This window comes from Macaca nemestrina, chromosome 1 (genome assembly GCF_043159975.1).
Source record: "Macaca nemestrina isolate mMacNem1 chromosome 1, mMacNem.hap1, whole genome shotgun sequence".
Taxonomy (NCBI): Eukaryota; Metazoa; Chordata; class Mammalia; order Primates; family Cercopithecidae; genus Macaca; species Macaca nemestrina.
Window position 1 is genome coordinate 190,551,265 of NC_092125.1, and position 16,173 is coordinate 190,567,437.

General features: G+C 43.8%; 1 protein-coding gene and 1 long non-coding RNA gene across 17 annotated transcripts in view; one reads left to right on the forward strand and one right to left on the reverse strand.

Annotated features, from left to right (window-relative positions):
* Window positions 1-12,146, reverse strand: part of LOC105475840 (cilia and flagella associated protein 144) — a 23,192-nt gene extending 11,046 nt beyond the window's left edge. For 3 of the 15 annotated variants that reach the window (XR_011622045.1, XR_011622047.1, XM_071094707.1), the window contains exons 1-3: window positions 8,071-8,272; window positions 5,327-5,386; window positions 3,089-3,315 (exon numbers count right to left, since the gene is read on the reverse strand). Coding sequence is in view for 5 of the 15 variants with exons in the window: in XM_071094707.1 (XP_070950808.1) it covers window positions 3,113-3,315; window positions 5,327-5,386; window positions 8,071-8,203 (396 nt within the window). In the remaining 10 variants the exon portion in view is untranslated. Of the gene's footprint in view, window positions 1-3,088; window positions 4,065-5,326; window positions 5,387-6,435; window positions 7,168-7,834; window positions 7,943-8,070; window positions 8,276-11,191; window positions 11,363-11,484 lie in introns of those variants that run through there. The other 12 variants (XR_011622058.1, XR_011622057.1, XM_071094711.1 and 9 more) reach the window with 10 other exon arrangements.
* Window positions 8,322-16,173, forward strand: part of LOC105494869 (uncharacterized) — a 44,968-nt gene continuing 37,116 nt past the window's right edge. Inside the window, exon 1 of one of the 2 annotated variants that reach the window (XR_011622074.1) lies at window positions 8,322-8,532. This is a non-coding gene — a long non-coding RNA (uncharacterized lncRNA). The remainder of the gene's footprint in view (window positions 8,533-16,173) is intronic. The other variant, XR_011622073.1, reaches the window with a different exon arrangement.

Sequence of the window (16,173 nt, forward strand, 5' to 3'; positions counted from 1 at the left end):
TCCTGACCTGTGGCTGCATTGTGGAATGGAGATGACCACATGCACATCAAAAAGGTTGTGAGATCGGAGGAGAATAACCTATGCATGGTTGTGGTCTTCCCTGTCCCACTGCCTGACTTGGATGCCACAGTATCCTCAGCACCTAGAGCAAGACCCAGTGCACACTAGGTATTCAATGCATATTTGCTGAAAGAATGAATTTGTTGAAAGAGTCACATAGAACCTGAGTAATAGTCAGCACTCCGACACATCGATCTTATAGAAGTTACACCGTGCAAATAATTTTAAAAATGTATTTCCAGAAAATATTACCAGGAGATGAGAGGCTGAGTGATGGTCCTTGAGTCTGGCTTTGCCAGTGTCCCAATACTGAGGTTGGAGGTATCTTGTCTATCCAAGGTGAGGCCCTGCCAGGGGGCAGGGAGCTTCCAGTTGCTGCTGATCAAGCCCCAACTACTTCACTCTGAAGCTCCAACTTAGTTACCTCTTCTGGTTGCACAGCACCTGCATCTAATGGTTTTTAAGGTACACTTTCTTACTATGCTAACAGTGGCCTCTGATGGCATTGTCCTCAGGTTTATGATGATGAACAGCATGGAATATTTGCAGACCCTTTGCAACTCCAGAGTGCTCACTGATCTGGAGACACATGCCATCTGTGATCTGCAGAGCCTACGAAGGTCTGAGCAGGGCAGGCCACACTTGTCCTTCCTGTCATCGTAAGCCTGCATGAGATGTCCTGGAGGGTCAAAGATGCAACATCTCCACATGCACACTTTGTACTTGTGTGAGCCAGGTCTTTACTCTTTTTTTTTTTTTTTTTTTTTTTTTTTTTTTTTTTTTTGAGACAGAGTCTTGCTCTTTATCCCAGGCAGGACTGCAGTGGCATTATCTCAGCTCACTGCAAGCTCCACCTCCCGGGTTCACGTCATTCGTCATTCGCCTGCCTCAGCCTCCTCAGTAGCTGGGACTACAGGCGCCCACCACTGCACCTGGCTAATTTTTTGTATTTTTAGTAGAGACGGGGTTTCACCGTATTAGCCAGGATGGTCTTGATCTCCTGACCTTGTGATCTGCCTGCCTCGACCTCCCAAAGTGCTGGGATTACAGGTGTGAGCCACTGCGCCTGGCCTGTCTTTACTCTTTAACAAAGTGAAGAGTGGTGAATTAATTTACTTGTGCGTTGTACTATTTTTCTAAGTTGCTTCGTGATCTATCTTGGCTGATTTCTATCTTCATGCCAACACTCCTTCCTTCACAACCTTTCTTCTCCCTAGCAAAGATTTTTTCCTTGAGCAAACTCTATTCAGGCTCCCTGAACTACTTTTCAACCAGGTCTGAGGTTGGGATTTCCATTTCCTCTGCATTGTCCAATTCTAGCAAAAATCCTGCTAAGGTGATTTAACCAGAACCCCCCCACCTTTCATATCTGATCACCCTTGATATCCGATTGGGTTCCTCATCCTCCACCACTCTCCAGGGGATGTCTGATCCTGCTAGCCTGCCTTCAGCAAGCTCCCTGTTAGGTGGAAGTTAGCCAGAATCTACCCCTACCCCTGATGTTTCCTCCTAGTATTTTTCCATCACTGACCCCGCCTTGTTCCTTGGCTACACAGTCGCACTTGCCCATGCTATAATCAGAGTTGAGGCCAGTCTCTCTCCCTCCCTCACCGCAAAACCCCATAGAGGTGCCTACGCCTTTCACAGTAGTTTCCCCACTTGAAAAGTCTTCTTTCTGGTTTTTAAATTTAAAATTTATTTTTTTCCACTAGCACTTCCAGCACCATTCCTTCTGGTTTTTAACAGTCATTGAATATTGGCCTATTATTCATATTTATATTCAATAACTGTCACTGAATACATATTTTAACACTTTTCTCTTATTCATGATGTTAGACCTCCCCACCTCCTCTTTCTCTTGGAGTGTTTATCTTCTCCAGCTCTCTAACCATATCTATCCTTTTGTACCAAGTCCCTCCTTGTAGGTGTGTATATATGTATACATATGTGTGTATATGTACATATATATGTACATATTTTGTGTGTGTGTGTATATATATATATATACACACACACAAAAAAAAAAAAAAACAGAGAGAAGAAGAATAAAAAAAAGTTAGGGAAAAATACAGAATAGTTGCTTGATAATGTAGGTGTTGAAGGTTTTCCTAAGCAAGACACAAAACCCAGAAACCATAATGAAAATTGGTTGTGTATTTGATGACTTAAAAATGAAAACCTTCTGCATGATCAAAGATATAAGCAGATTTAAAGACTTGTGTGGCAGAAATTTCTTTGACTTGTCTATTCCATATTGCACATTTCTCCCTTAAAAACAGAAGCACTGTATTCCTTAGGGTGATTGTGTGCCAAAGAGGCTAATTGTGCCTTTCCTATCAAACAAGGAGAGGATCCTTACTCACAGTTCCATTTTCTATGTATTTTTGTTTTAATTTTTGAAATTTTTTAATTTTTAAAAATGTTATTTATTTATATATTTTTAAAATTAATATATTTTTTTTTTTTTTTAAGAAAGAGTCTCACTCTGTCACCCAGGCTGGAGTGCAGTGGCATGATCTTGGCTCACTGCAGCCTCCACCTCCTGGGTTCAAGTGATTCGCCTGCTTCAGCCTCCCCAGTAGATGAGACTACAAGCATGCGACACCACGCCCAGCCAATTTTTGTATTTTTAGTAGAGATGGGGTTTCTCCATGTTGGCCAGGCTGGTCTCGAACTCCTGACCTCAGGTGATCCGCCTGCCTTGGCTTCCCAAAGTGCTGAGATTACAGGCGTGAGTCACTACGCCCAGTCACATGTCCATTTTTTATGGATAAGGAAGCAGAACTCAGAGATATTGAGTGGCACACCCAAGACCACCTTGCTGATAGCTGATGGAGCTGACTTAGGTATCTGTCGTCAGTACGTTTATTTAAACACACAGTGTTTACCATGTGCCAGGCCCTGTTCCAGGAACTGCACAAATATCACCTAGTTTCATCCTCATAACAAGCTTTTGAGATAGGTATTAGCTGTATTAGCTCCATTTTACAACAATTAAACTGAGTCATAAGAGAGCTTAGTAACTTACCCAGCTGGTAAGAGGTAGCCAGGTTCAAGCCCAGGCATGTCTGGCCCCCTGCTCTATTCTACAGTCACCACCTACATTGCCGCTGTGTTTCCTCGTGTTTCCTGAGGAAGGAGCCATGCTTACCAAGGGCTCTAAGTCCCATCCAACTTCCTGGTTTTCAGTCTGTGTCTCTGGGTACTTCTTCTTTGGTCCCTGGGCAGTATGGTGAATGAGATTCAGAAACCTGGCTGGGAGATGAGGTATGAGTTATGAAGGAGTCAGGCTTTGGGACCAGAGGTTGGTCCTGTGCCCTTTCCTGTGTCCACGTTGTTCCTTTCAGGCAGAGCATCTGGGCCTCGGAGGTTTGCCTCAGCCTTGAGACCAGGGTGTCTGGTCTCTCCACTCATTTTTCAACAAAGATGGTAGTGAGCTCAAACTCTATGCCAGGCATGGTTCTGGGCGCTGGGCATAGAGTGCTGAGTGACAGCGTGGTCCCTGCTTTCCTAGAGCTCATGGTCTAGACAGGGCAGAGGACACAGTATGCAGGTTTACAAAATGACGTGATGGTGGCAGACGGGGATATGCGCTGTGAAGAAAGGAATAGGTGAAGGGTCATGTGCAGGCAAGGGCAGCTGCTGTAGAGGGGGCAGCGAGAGAAGGCCTCTCTGGTTGACAAGCAGGAGCCAGCCCTGGAAGAGGCAGAGGAAGAGCACACCGCAGGCAGCAAGAGCAAAGTCCCCGAGGCATGAGCAAGTTTGGCCAGTGTAGCACAGCAGAGAGTGAGGAGCCAGCTTGTAAGAAGTGAGGTCAAATCTTTGTGTATTGAAATAAGTATGGCTGCCGACACCAGATGGATTTGCAGCTCCATAGTTCTTCTGCCCTATCAAGTCTCCGCCAGAGAGAGGCAGGCGGACAATGGAATGAACCTGGGCTTTGGAGTCAGTGCTAGTACCGGCTTGTTGGGTGGCATCACTTCTCTGGGCAACACTTCACTCATCTGTGAAATGGGAGGAAAATGTCTATCTCAGCAAGATGGCTGGGAATGAAATGAAGGAAGGTGATTCAAGGGACTGACACTGGGCTGGCACATCCTTAATGTAAGGGAGAGGGCAGCTAACTCCTGCCTGACTTTCAGGACCCTCATTTCCTGTTGTATTCCTTACTGCTACAGGTTCTCAGATTGCAACCTTTGCCCTAGTCAGGAGAGAACACTATGGATAACACCTTACTGCCTGTGATGATGCCCTCTCTATTAGTCTATTGACTTGTCTGCCTCCTTCATAATGCTCTGAGATCCTCTGCTCCCCTACTTCCCATCCCAGCCACGGTCATCTGTCCTTCACCAAAGTTTGCTCATAGAAGGTAGAGGGGAAGAAGGAAAGCTTTCCAAGAGGGATGCGGTTTTCCACCAAATATCTCTCCTTCCTCACTCCCAAATAGGGCCCTTTCTCCACCTGTATGTTGTGGCCATGCCAAACTACTTGTAGTCATGTTTCTCTTTCTGTAATTTTTCATAGAACTTGGAATGTCCTTCCACAATCTTCTCCACCTCACCCTGTGGTCACCTCCTCCAAGAGGTCTTCCCAGAACTCCACTGCCTGACGGAGGCACCTGTTTCCTATGCTGTTCTTACACCAGTCATAGTCCCTCTTTACTTGTCTACTTATTTCCAAGTCTACTTCTCTTCTTCATTATGCTATGAGATCTCCCCAACCCAGACCCAGCATAGAGATTACCTAATAATGAAAATAACAATGGGACTAATATTTCCTGAGGACCATGTACCAGCTACTATTCTATGCACTGGCATTCTTTTGTCTAATCCTCACATCAATCCTGAGAAATAGGCTAAGAGAGGTGAAAAACCTGCCCAATATTACAGTTAATGAGTAGCAGAACCAGGATTTGAACTGAGTGAGTACAGCTTCAGAACTTGTGCTTGTAACATTTACATATCTGATGAATGAATGAAGGCAATGTTAAGCCAGTAGGAACACTAGTTGACTTGACAGTTATAGTTGCATATGTCCATCTTTTAAAAATTATACTAAATTTTTTTTAAAATTATTTTTTATTCTATCTGCCACAGACTGTCTGAGTAGCCATCTTTTTTGAGCTTGGTTAGCATGAGTCCCATTTTCAGGATCAAAGCAGAGGACTCTGATGCATGCTCCAGGGTATCAGTACCCTGAGAGGTCTCTCCAGCCGGTCTGCCTCTCTGGGCTGTATCTCAATGGCATTTCAAACCCCAGGACTTACCATCTGCAGGTTCCTCCAGGTTATCATGCCAAGACATGGGCTTCCTGGTGATTGTGTGAACTAGAAAAAAAGAAAAAAGAAATGGCATCACAGGTTCAGATTAAAACATGAATTCCCTGCCCTCTCTAAGACCCACCTTAAACAGGGCACCCATCTGGCACTGGTACATGCCAGGCATTATCCTGGGTGCTAGGATAATATGCGATTGGATAAGGCCCTCAAGAACCTGACAGTCTAGAGTGGCACTGCCCAGAATGGTGGTCATCAGCCACGTGTGGCTCCTTGAATTTGAATAACTAAAATTAAATACGATGTTCAGTTCCTTAGTCACGTTAGTCACACTTCAAGTGCTCAATAGCCACATGTGGTTAATGGCTACAGTTTTGACTACAGCCAAGACAGAGAACATTTTCATCACTGATGAATTCTCTTGAACAGTGCTGGCCTATGGGGAAGGCCAAAAAGGTTGGCCAGGCAGTGATCTATGCCCAGGAGGGCGCATGGTAACAGAGGAGCAGCACCCACATTCATCCACTCAGCTCATAATTACTGTGCACTGAAGAACAGGCTGTAAACAAGACAGAGCTGGCTCTTGTGCCCTCTGAGCTTTTACTCTATTTGTGGTGACAGGCAATAAACATCTATCTATCTATCTATCTATATATATGTAAGTGGGCAAATGTAAGTGTGATGGAGAACAGTAAAGCAGGTTATGTGGATGGAGAGTTGGCATTGGGGCTGGGGTGTTGGTGATGTATCTCTAGGGAGATACATATTAGCAGAGCTTTGAATGAAATGAGGGAATGTGCTGTGTATGTGGGAAGCGTGTAAGCGTGAGCCTGGGGAGTTCGAAATTCGTCAAGAAAGCCAGAGTGGCTCCAGTGGAGGGAGCCAGATGGAGAGTAGTGGGAAATGAGCAGACACCAGTAGAAACCAGTGGTCTCCAAGCTGCTTGTCTCAAACTCCTATCAGTAAAAGGACTTTAGAGCATGCGCCCTTAAAATATGTATAATTATATAGTTTTTATGTACTATTATCAGTATATTAGCGATGAAAATTTCTATCTTTATAAATAAAAGTAATCAATACAAGTTGTAATATTTTCTCACTTTATTCCAATGGCTCACATGCTCGAGGGACATGAGCTGGGAGACAGCGTTTTCCCTAGAAAGCATGAAGGTTGCCTGAAGAGGTTATTTCCATTGTTGGAATGGACCCAGTTTGAACGGCTTTCCACGCTAATTTGCTTTCCTGAAACTAGTGGTTGGGGGCTCCAGAAGAAAACCAAGTTAGTTAGAAGGAAAGTGAAGACAGTACATTTTCTCTATAGAGCCGGGCAACAAAGTGTACTTTACTTACTAGGCACAGAGTTGGGAAAGGCATTCAGGAAGAAGCAACAATGTTTTTGCAGGTAAAGTGGGAAATGACATGATGCATTTGGGAAATCCATTTATTTAGAAACAGCAGGGGGAAAGGAGTGTGTGTGGGATTCATCAGCAATGGCTGGTGCAGAGTAGCCACCAAAGCATTTCTTAAAGGAGCAGGGCAAAGTCGGGGAGAGGAGTATGGGATGAAGCTGGCAGGAACCAGAGCCAGTTCCAATGCGCCTTATGTCCGGATTGATTTAAGCTTTACCTCAGAAGCTATGAGAAGGATTTTAGGTGGGATTGATGTGATCTAATTGTCCTCCTAGCATAGCACTAAGCTATCAAGGGTGTAGGCGTTTGGTCGGAGGGGCCAGCTTGGAGGGAAAGAGAATAAGGAATTGGGAGCCCATCAGACCAATCCAGGCGGTAAGGACTAGGGCCCTGCAGAGGCTTCAGGAATGAGGATGCAGGCAGAGGCCGTTTGAGGTGCTACTTAGAGCATGAAAGTACCTGAGCAGAGGCAGAGAGGAATCCATATGCATGATAGTGTCTTTCACTGAAGCAGGAACAGGTAGGTGAGGGGAGAGGAATGGTAATAAACAGGACTTGTGCCTTTTTTAAGTGTGTGGAGGGAGGGAGAGAGACCTTGAGGAGGACTCCGAGGCTTCTAATGATCATGAGATCATTAGATGATGAGAGTGAATGATCCTGATCATGAGAGTGAATCATCCGGGGATCCTTTTGCAGTGACAGGGTATTCTGGAGCAGCAGAGAGTGGGAAAGGTGGGGATGAGCCTGGCTTTCCTCCTGCTGGGTGTGAGGTGCCTGTGGGTGGTCCAGGGAGGGGAGCTGGGAGGTGGTTGGGCGTGTGCATCTGAAGCTCCATTTGAGACCCAGTGGCATTCAGGGGAAACTGGTGTGACAGGACAGATCAAACTGCCCAAGGAGGGTGCACAGAGACAAGAGTGGAGGGTAGGGCTGTTTTATCAGGGGGCACCCCGGAACTTTCCGAAGGACAATATAAGAAGCCTGAAGGAAAACCTTTCACTTGTTAAAAACGGAAAATACAAACAAAAACTAAACACAAACAGCCCGCAAAATATAATTATTTCAAAAATAAAATCATAAAAAGCTATACAACCTTTTTTTTCTTCTACAACGAAAAGGTTTAATCGTGTTGCGCGTGAACTTTAATACAGCGAATACATCTGATATGATGTGGCCTCTCCAAAGTCATGGTTCCTGAAATCTAGGAAAGGGGGTGGATGCTGGGGAAAGCGTTTTTGCTGGGACCGCGTTCCCATCCCGCAGCCAGGAGGGCTCCTTCCCCGACGCCCTCCCGCTGTCGCCTCTCCCCCGCCCCACAGTGCCTCTCACTCTTGCGGAGGGGATTCACGTGATACTGCGTGTAGAGTTTCTGGGTTCGTAGCTCCTTGTGGTACAGTTCCCGCAAGATCTGGTTCTGATGGACCTCATCTGGAATCACCTTCTCTCTTGGGTGTCCCGCCATGGCCTTGGGCTGCCCCGTGCCCTCTTGCCTGGGCCTTCCACAGTTTCCAGGCAGCGCGTCCCCGCTGTCTCCAGGCAACGGCGTCCCGCGGTCTCCAGGCAACAGCGCTCTGGTAGTGCTGCCCGGTCGGGGCGGGTCTCACTCGGCCAACCCATTCCCCTGCCTGCATCGCCCCGCCCCGCGCCCGCCTGTCGGGATCTTATTTCGCGCCCCGCCCTTTTCTGGCGCCGCACTCACCTGCCCCAGCTTCTCAGGCCCCGGCTGGTTACTATAAGGTCCCCTGGATACCGCCAGGAAAGGGCTTCCCGGCAAGGGGGCACACCCAGGAGGTAAGGGACAGATGATTGGACCTCACGTTGGCCAATCATTTCCTAAAAAAGCTTTTGGAAGGAGTCAGAAATCTCTTCCACGTTAAAGCAGATGCCCAGAATCAAAACCTCACAAAAAAATCGGAGGTTTCTTCTCTGAGAAAACGTTCTGGCCAGTGTGGCCAAGATTACCAACGTGATAATATTGACAGAGTAAACCTTTCCTAATTAAGGAACTTGCTGACTTTATAGCTTATTTTTAATGTTTGTGTTTAAAATGCACATACTATAATTTTACCATCTTAGCCATTTTTAAGTATTACAGTACAGTAGTATTAAGTATATTCAAACTATGTGAAACCAATCTCCAGAACTTTTTCACACCCATTAAACAACGTTTCCGTTTTCCCTTCTCTCCAGCCCCTGTCATTTCACTTTTTGTTTCTATGAATTTGAGTCTGCCAGCTACCTTAAATAATGTAGTTTATTTTAAAAGAATCGCTGGGCAGAGTGGCTCACGCCTGTAATCCCAGCACTTTGGGAGGCCGAGGCAGGTGGAGCACCTGAGGTCAGGAGTTCAAGACCAGCCTGACCAACATGGTGAAACCCTATCTCGACTAAAAATACAAAATTAGCCAGGCGTGATGGCACATGCCTGTAATCCCAGCTACTCGAGAGGCTGAGGCAGGAGAATCGCTTGAACCTGGGAGGTGGAGGTTGCAGTGAGCTGAGACCACGCCATTGCATTCCAGCCTGGGTGACAGAGACTCCGTCTAAAAAGATTTTTTTAAAAAAGAATCAAAAGTAGGTCTAGCAAAAAGAAAGAAGCCACCCCTAGTTTTAGTAAGCACCTAAATACTGACTGAAGACTGTGCTCTTCCCCACTCAGTACTTCATTCATTCATCCATTCATTCATTCACTCAGAACACAATGTGATTTGCAGAATGGGTTTAGTCTGGGACACAGTGTCGAACACAATTTTTAATTGGATCATTTATCTTTATCAATTTGTTGGAGTTCTTAATGTATTATTTTGAGGGCTGTACATGCTGCAAATTTACTTTCCCTCTGTGTGGCTTGCCATTTTAGTCTCTTAATGGTGTCTTTTGGACACCAAAAGTTAGACGTAGTCAAATATATTAGTCTTTTCCTTTATGATTATTGCTTCTTGATTTTCATTTAAGACATCTTTTTCTAATTTGATGACCTGAGGTTATTTTTATTTTACTTTTCAGAGCAGTGCTGTTCAATGAAAGTATGAGCTGAGCCACTCATGTAATTTAAAACATTCTAGTATCTGCATTAAGAGGGCAAGAATTAGATAAAACTAATTTTAATAATGTGATATTTAACTCAGTATATCCAATTTGTCAATGATTCAATGTTTGAAAATAAAAATTATTGAGATATTTTACATTGTTTTGTCCTACTAATGCTTAAAATCCAGTGCAGATTTTATACTTCATAGTACATCTCAAGAGCTCCATGGCCATTTGTGGGCAGAGCTATTAATATTTAAGAGGATTTGTTGTTTTACCCTTTCTCAGTGAGATCTGTATTCCACCTGAAACTGGTTTTCGAGTGCAGTGTGAGGTAGGAATCCAGCTTCATTTTTTCTTTCCAAACAAGTATCCAGTTGACCCACCACCAACTTATTGAAGAGACAGTCCTTCCTCACTGGTCTGCTGTGCTACTGCGGCCATAAATAAAGTGTCCCCATATGTGCAAGTCCATTTCTGGACTCTATTCTGTGCCATTGGTCTATTTGTCTAAGCAATCGCACTGCACTATCTTAATTATCATAATTTGTGTAACAAATTCTAACATCTGGTAGGGAAGGATGTCTTCTCAAGAGAGTCTTGCCTCTTCTTGGCCCTTTGTATGTCCATATAAATTATAACGAGCTTGTCAAGTTCCCTAAAAATATCCTTTGGAATTTTTATTGAGATTATATTGAATCCAGACCTCAGTTTGAGGAGAGCACTTTTTTTTTTTTTTTTTTTTTTTTTTTTGAGATGGAGTCTCGCTCTGTCGCCCAGGCTGGATGGAGTGCAGTGGCCAGATCTCAGCTCACTGCAAGCTCTGCCTCCCGGGTTTACGCCATTCTCCTGCCTCAGCCTCCCGAGTAGCTGGGACTACAGGCACCCGCCACCTCGCCCGGCTAGTTTTTGTATTTTTTAGTAGAGACGGGGTTTCACCGTGTTAGTCAGGATGGTCTCGATCTCCTGACCTCGTGATCCGCCTGTCTCGGCCTCCCAAAGTGCTGGGATTACAGGCTTGAGCCACCGCGCCCAGCCTGAGGAGAGCACTTCTTAATGTCATGTGTTCATCTGATGCTATCATCTGCTCAGGATCTGGACACATTCTTGCCTTCTAGACTGCTACCTTTCCCATTCTGAAGTAGCAGCGCTGACTGAGCAAGAGGCTCAACCCTCAGAGCTTTGATGAGAGCACAATGGAGGGACCCTCCCCTTTTTGCAGGAGACATTTCTCAAGGGCAGAAAGTCCTTGGAATGGTCCTGGAATCCTAGGATGAAGAAAATGGAGTCTGGGAGGAACCAGACCAAAGGAAACAGAAACAAACCTGAGTATCCACCTATCTATAGCCGGGACCTTGTGCCCTGTGTGATTCTCAGGGATTGCACTCACTTGAATGCAGGGCAGATCGACAGGACTTACCCTCCAGAGAACACATTAGATGTGTTCCACTCCTCACTCTCCTCTTCATTCTCTGTCACTGGCCCCGCAATTTGCTCTGTGGCTACAGACCAAGTTCCATGGAGAAGCCAGTCTCAAACGCAGAGAGCCTCATGCAGGCTGGCTGACCAGGCATGAGAGGAAAGGAGGGAACTGTTGAAAAAAAGGAAATCTCTGGCATCTGAAGAGGACTGCCCAGATGGGAATGTAGACAAAATAGAGATAGTAGCAAAGTAACCAGGATCTGGTCATGGAAAAGGGGTCCTGTCACTTACCAAGGCTGAAGGTGGGTTTGCTGTTGCCTTGCATTCTGTGTGTCCACCAGGCCAAGCTGCTGGGAATCCACAGTCCTGGCCATTCTGAACCGCCCCAGAACTGCTCCAGCAGGAGGGAAACCATCTCTCCAGGATGAGAGCTGTGAATTGTCATGGCTGGTTGGAGGTGGCTCGATAGGGAGTGGGAGCTAGAGTACAGGGGATTAGAAACAAGGGCTAGGAGGAGGAGCAGAGGGAAAGGCAGGGGAGTAATGGAGATTGGGACCCTGATGAACGTGGCAGCAGCAGATGCATGGTTTAAAACCAACAGAGGAAGAGCTGGGCAGATCCTTACAGTAGGGTAGTGGGCAGGGCTGACGTTATTCAGAGAGGGGTTATTCAGATATTCAGATAGGGCAGAACCCCGTTATTCAGATAGGGCAGAACTCTGAAAATGTGGGATGGCACAGGAGACTAGGGTGCAGGCTTGAACACTGAGGAAAAATGGCAGAAAGGAGGGCTGGATAATGAGAGCATTAACGAACAGAAAAGGTGAAATCGTGGGTTGAGAAAGAGAAATTTGAGGTAGCTTGCTTGTCATTCTTTCAAATGGGAGCTCTCGTTACTTGTCCAAATGAATCCAAATGAGTCATTGGGATGTGGCCAGACCTACTCCAGGATTTATCTCACACACAGCCCTCACATCATCCCATAACTGAATGCCCATTATGAAATGTACATACACATCTCTTTTGGTCTAGTGAGCAGGTCCCACCAATCAGGGAAACGGTACTAGTTTCTAGGTTTAAGAGTTGTCACAGGAAATGGCAAAGAGAAGAAATGGGGCTGTAGTAATAATCCTTGTTCTTGGGATACTATGTAGCTTTGCCCTCAGTAGGCAAAGACTGACCAAAGGGCTAGGATAGATTTAGAGGGCTGGAGCCTAGGAGAGCAGTGCTGAAGCAGGAATCGGGAAAATGGGAAGACATCAGTGCCCCAGTATCCTTCCCTGACAACACTGTTCAAAGCCCTTTTCACTGCATTTACATCACTGGATGGATATGTGTGATTAGAGATGTCGTGTCCATTTTACCATGAGGATGGTGAAGACCAGAGAAGGAAGTCCCATAGGTGGCAAAGGGGTGACAAAGTAGATGGGACTAGAACTTGGGCCAAAAGAAGGGGGCAGGAATGAGGGAGCACAGAATGGTGCAAAGCGCAGACCAGCAGCTTTGCCTCCTCCTGCGTCTCTGAACAGGATCCTGTAGGGGGCGCTTCAGAGCAGAACTGAACTTTTTGGAGCGTACCATCTTGGTTCCTGTGTTCCCTTGGTTTGATGACTTACTCTTTACTGGAACCATAAACATAGGGCTGAAACCGGTAGGATGACTTCCCACTCCTGAGTGCCTGACGACTAGATCTGGACTTCATTGCTCACTACCTGAGATGCCTGTCTCCATGTCAGATAATTAAGGAGAGTACACCCTCCCCCTTTCTTTAGTCTGATGAAGCAATCCCTTCTGCTAACCATTCCACCTTTCTTTGATCACCATCCAAATCATAAGTCCATTTGCTCACCTATTCTCTCTGGTATTTTTATCACCATAATATTCTGATTGTTTTTTCTTGACCCAACACCCTTTTCCTCCCTTACTTTCAGTGGTACTCTATGGGTTCAGCTGCACGATTAGCAAACTTCCCTATTTCCTTAGACTGCTTCTGTATGGACAGTTCCTTGCTTCTCCCAGCTTTAAATGTAGCTTGGATTTCCCTTGAGGACTTTGCGTCCTGTGTATTTCAGGTAGAGACTACTTATTCTCTGAAACTCTAAGTACTTCAGGGTGGGAATGTGGCGTATAGGTTCTCTTTGCTCCTTTTGATTCCTTTCAAACCATTATTCCTCTCTTCCTACTATAAAGCTCTTGCTCCTACGTGTGTACTTGAGGGTCGTGAGAGGAGACAGAGGACTGAAAAGCTACCTATGGTGTACTATACTTATTAGCTGGGTGGCAAATAATCAGTACACTAAACTCCCGTGACATGCAGTTTACCTATATAAACCTGCACATGCACTCCAGAGCCTAAAAGTTAAAAAAAGAAATACACACAATATTATGTGTATATGTTACATGTATTCATAATATAGACTTTATATATTAAATATATAATATTTTAGATGTCAGTTGTATTGATATTTGTATAAACTATGCAACTATATATGATTAATAAATATAATATGCATATTTACATATAAATAGACTTGAATTGCTGGTATAAGGTATGTTGTTAAACTTTGATAAATTCAGCATGAACACTGAAAACCAGTAATAGTGCCCCATCCCATGGCCGCTTCCCCACTACAGTGCCCAAGGGTCATAAAGCTCAGGACCCTTCCCCGTGTCCCTGCTGAGCCAAGCAGTGACCCGCCCAACGCTGAGGATGCTGAGTGACCTGAGGGGCCTGTGGGGGAACACAGAGCAGCAGGTGCTGGGGAGATGGGCAGTGGGTCTGGACTCCCAGTGGAGGGATGTTTAAAAAAAAAAAAGAAAACTTCTTGCTTCTTAAAGTTTGTGCTATACATCACCATTTTCCTGCATCATCCCCTAACATCTCCTGGACACTCTCTTTCTCTCTTTTCCTATTAACATTGTTACAGTTGTCTCAAAGTCTTATTCTTGAGTTAATCACACTGAGTGACTTCAGTATCCATTTAGATGGACTGATTCAATTCTCTCTGTGTGTGTGTGTGTGTCTGTGTGTGTGTGTGTGTTTTACTTATAACACATTCTGTATTTTGTGAAAGTTTGATTTTTGACACATAAGAATTGCACATATTTGTGGTGTGATGTTTTGATACTTGTGTACATTATGTAATGATCAAATCAGTGTATGTAACAAATACATCACCTCACTTATTTCTTCTTGGCGCAAATATCGAAAAGACTCTTTTATATGTGTTGAAATAACAGTAGTCCCTCTAACATGAAATAGAACACCAGAACTTATTTCTCCTATCTGTAATTTTGTACTGTTTCACCAATCTCTCCCCATTTCTCCTCTAGCAAACACTATTCTGTTCTGTACTTTTATGAGATTGACTTTTTTTAGAGCCCACAAATGAGTGAGATCATGTGGTATTTGTCTTTCTGTGCCTGGCTTTTTCACTTAATATAATGTCCTCTAGGTTCACTTAACATAATGTCCTATAGGTTCATCCACATTGCTGCAAATAACAAGGTGTCATGCTTTTTTATGACTAAATTTTATTCTATTGTGCATATGTACTACCTTTTCTTTATTCAGTCATGCATTGATGGACATTTAGGATAATTTCATAGCTTGCTTATTGTGAATAATGCTCCAGGAAACATGGGAGTGCAGATTTCCCTTTGAGATATTCATTTTCTTTGGATCAATACCCAGTAGTGAGATTTCTGAATCACATGATACTTCTACTTTTAATTTATTTGTGGAAACTCTATACTGTCTTTCATAATGGTTGTAATAGTTTACACTCCCACCAGAACAGTGTGTAAGGGTTCTGTTTTCTCCATATCCACACGAGCATTTGTCATTTTTGCCTTATGGATAGTACTCATTCTATTTAGGGTGATGTGATATCACACTGTAGTTTTGATTCGCATTTCCCTGATGATTAGTGATGTTGAGCATTTTTTTCATATACCTGTTGGCCATATATATATGTTCTTTTGAGAAATGTCTATTTTGGTCTTTTGCCCACTTTTAAAATAAATTATTTGGTGTTTGTTTTGTTTTGTTGCTATTGAGTTGTTTGATTTCCTTGTATATTTTGGATATAATCCCCAGTCAGATGCATGGTTTGCAAATCTTCCCCAAAATTCACCACTTGCCTTCTACTTCAGCCACTTATGGACATATCTGGTCCTTCTCATTACTGAAGAATTGTCGCACTTCTGAAACCACATATTCAGATATCCTGTTCTCTGACTATGACTTCCTGTCCTTACAGTGTAATCACTCTATTCCTCCCAGTTCACTTGGCCTCCAGCCCACCATCCTTTCTTTTTCTATATCTAGTAACTCTAATTCCCATGCTGTCTTTACTTCCCTCCTTACATACTTCAGAGTCTATGATTTTATAATTTCAATGACTTTTTAAAAATCAATATTATCAATTATCTTGCAGTATTATTATTTTTTATCTCACTTTTCTGGAGAGAAAAACTCAACCTGGCTGATCCCAGCCATTTGCCTTTCCTGTGGTGCTGAATGCTGTTGAGAAAATATTTCATAAAACCTAAGAGATTGAAGTACTCTATCCTAAACAATACCCACAATACTCAATTAGTAGAAGTTGTTGGAATAAAAAAATTGAAAGCAATCTAAATAATTATAAATAAAAATAGGTAAATTATGGTAGAGCTACACCATACAATGTAAAAAGAAAATCCACAAATATAAAAAAGGGATCTTTTCAGTAATATATAAAAGAACTCCTATAAATAAATAAAAAAATACACACTCCAGTAGAAAAATAGTAAGAGACTTGAAAAGGTACTTCACAAAAGAGGAGAGCAAAATGACCAATAATATTCAAAAAGGAGCTCAGCCTCATAGATGTTCAGGAAAATACACATTAAAACCACAATGAGTTAACACTACAGACCCATCAGAATGGCTAAAATAAAAAAGATGGTCAATACCAAATACTAGCAAGATTACGGACCA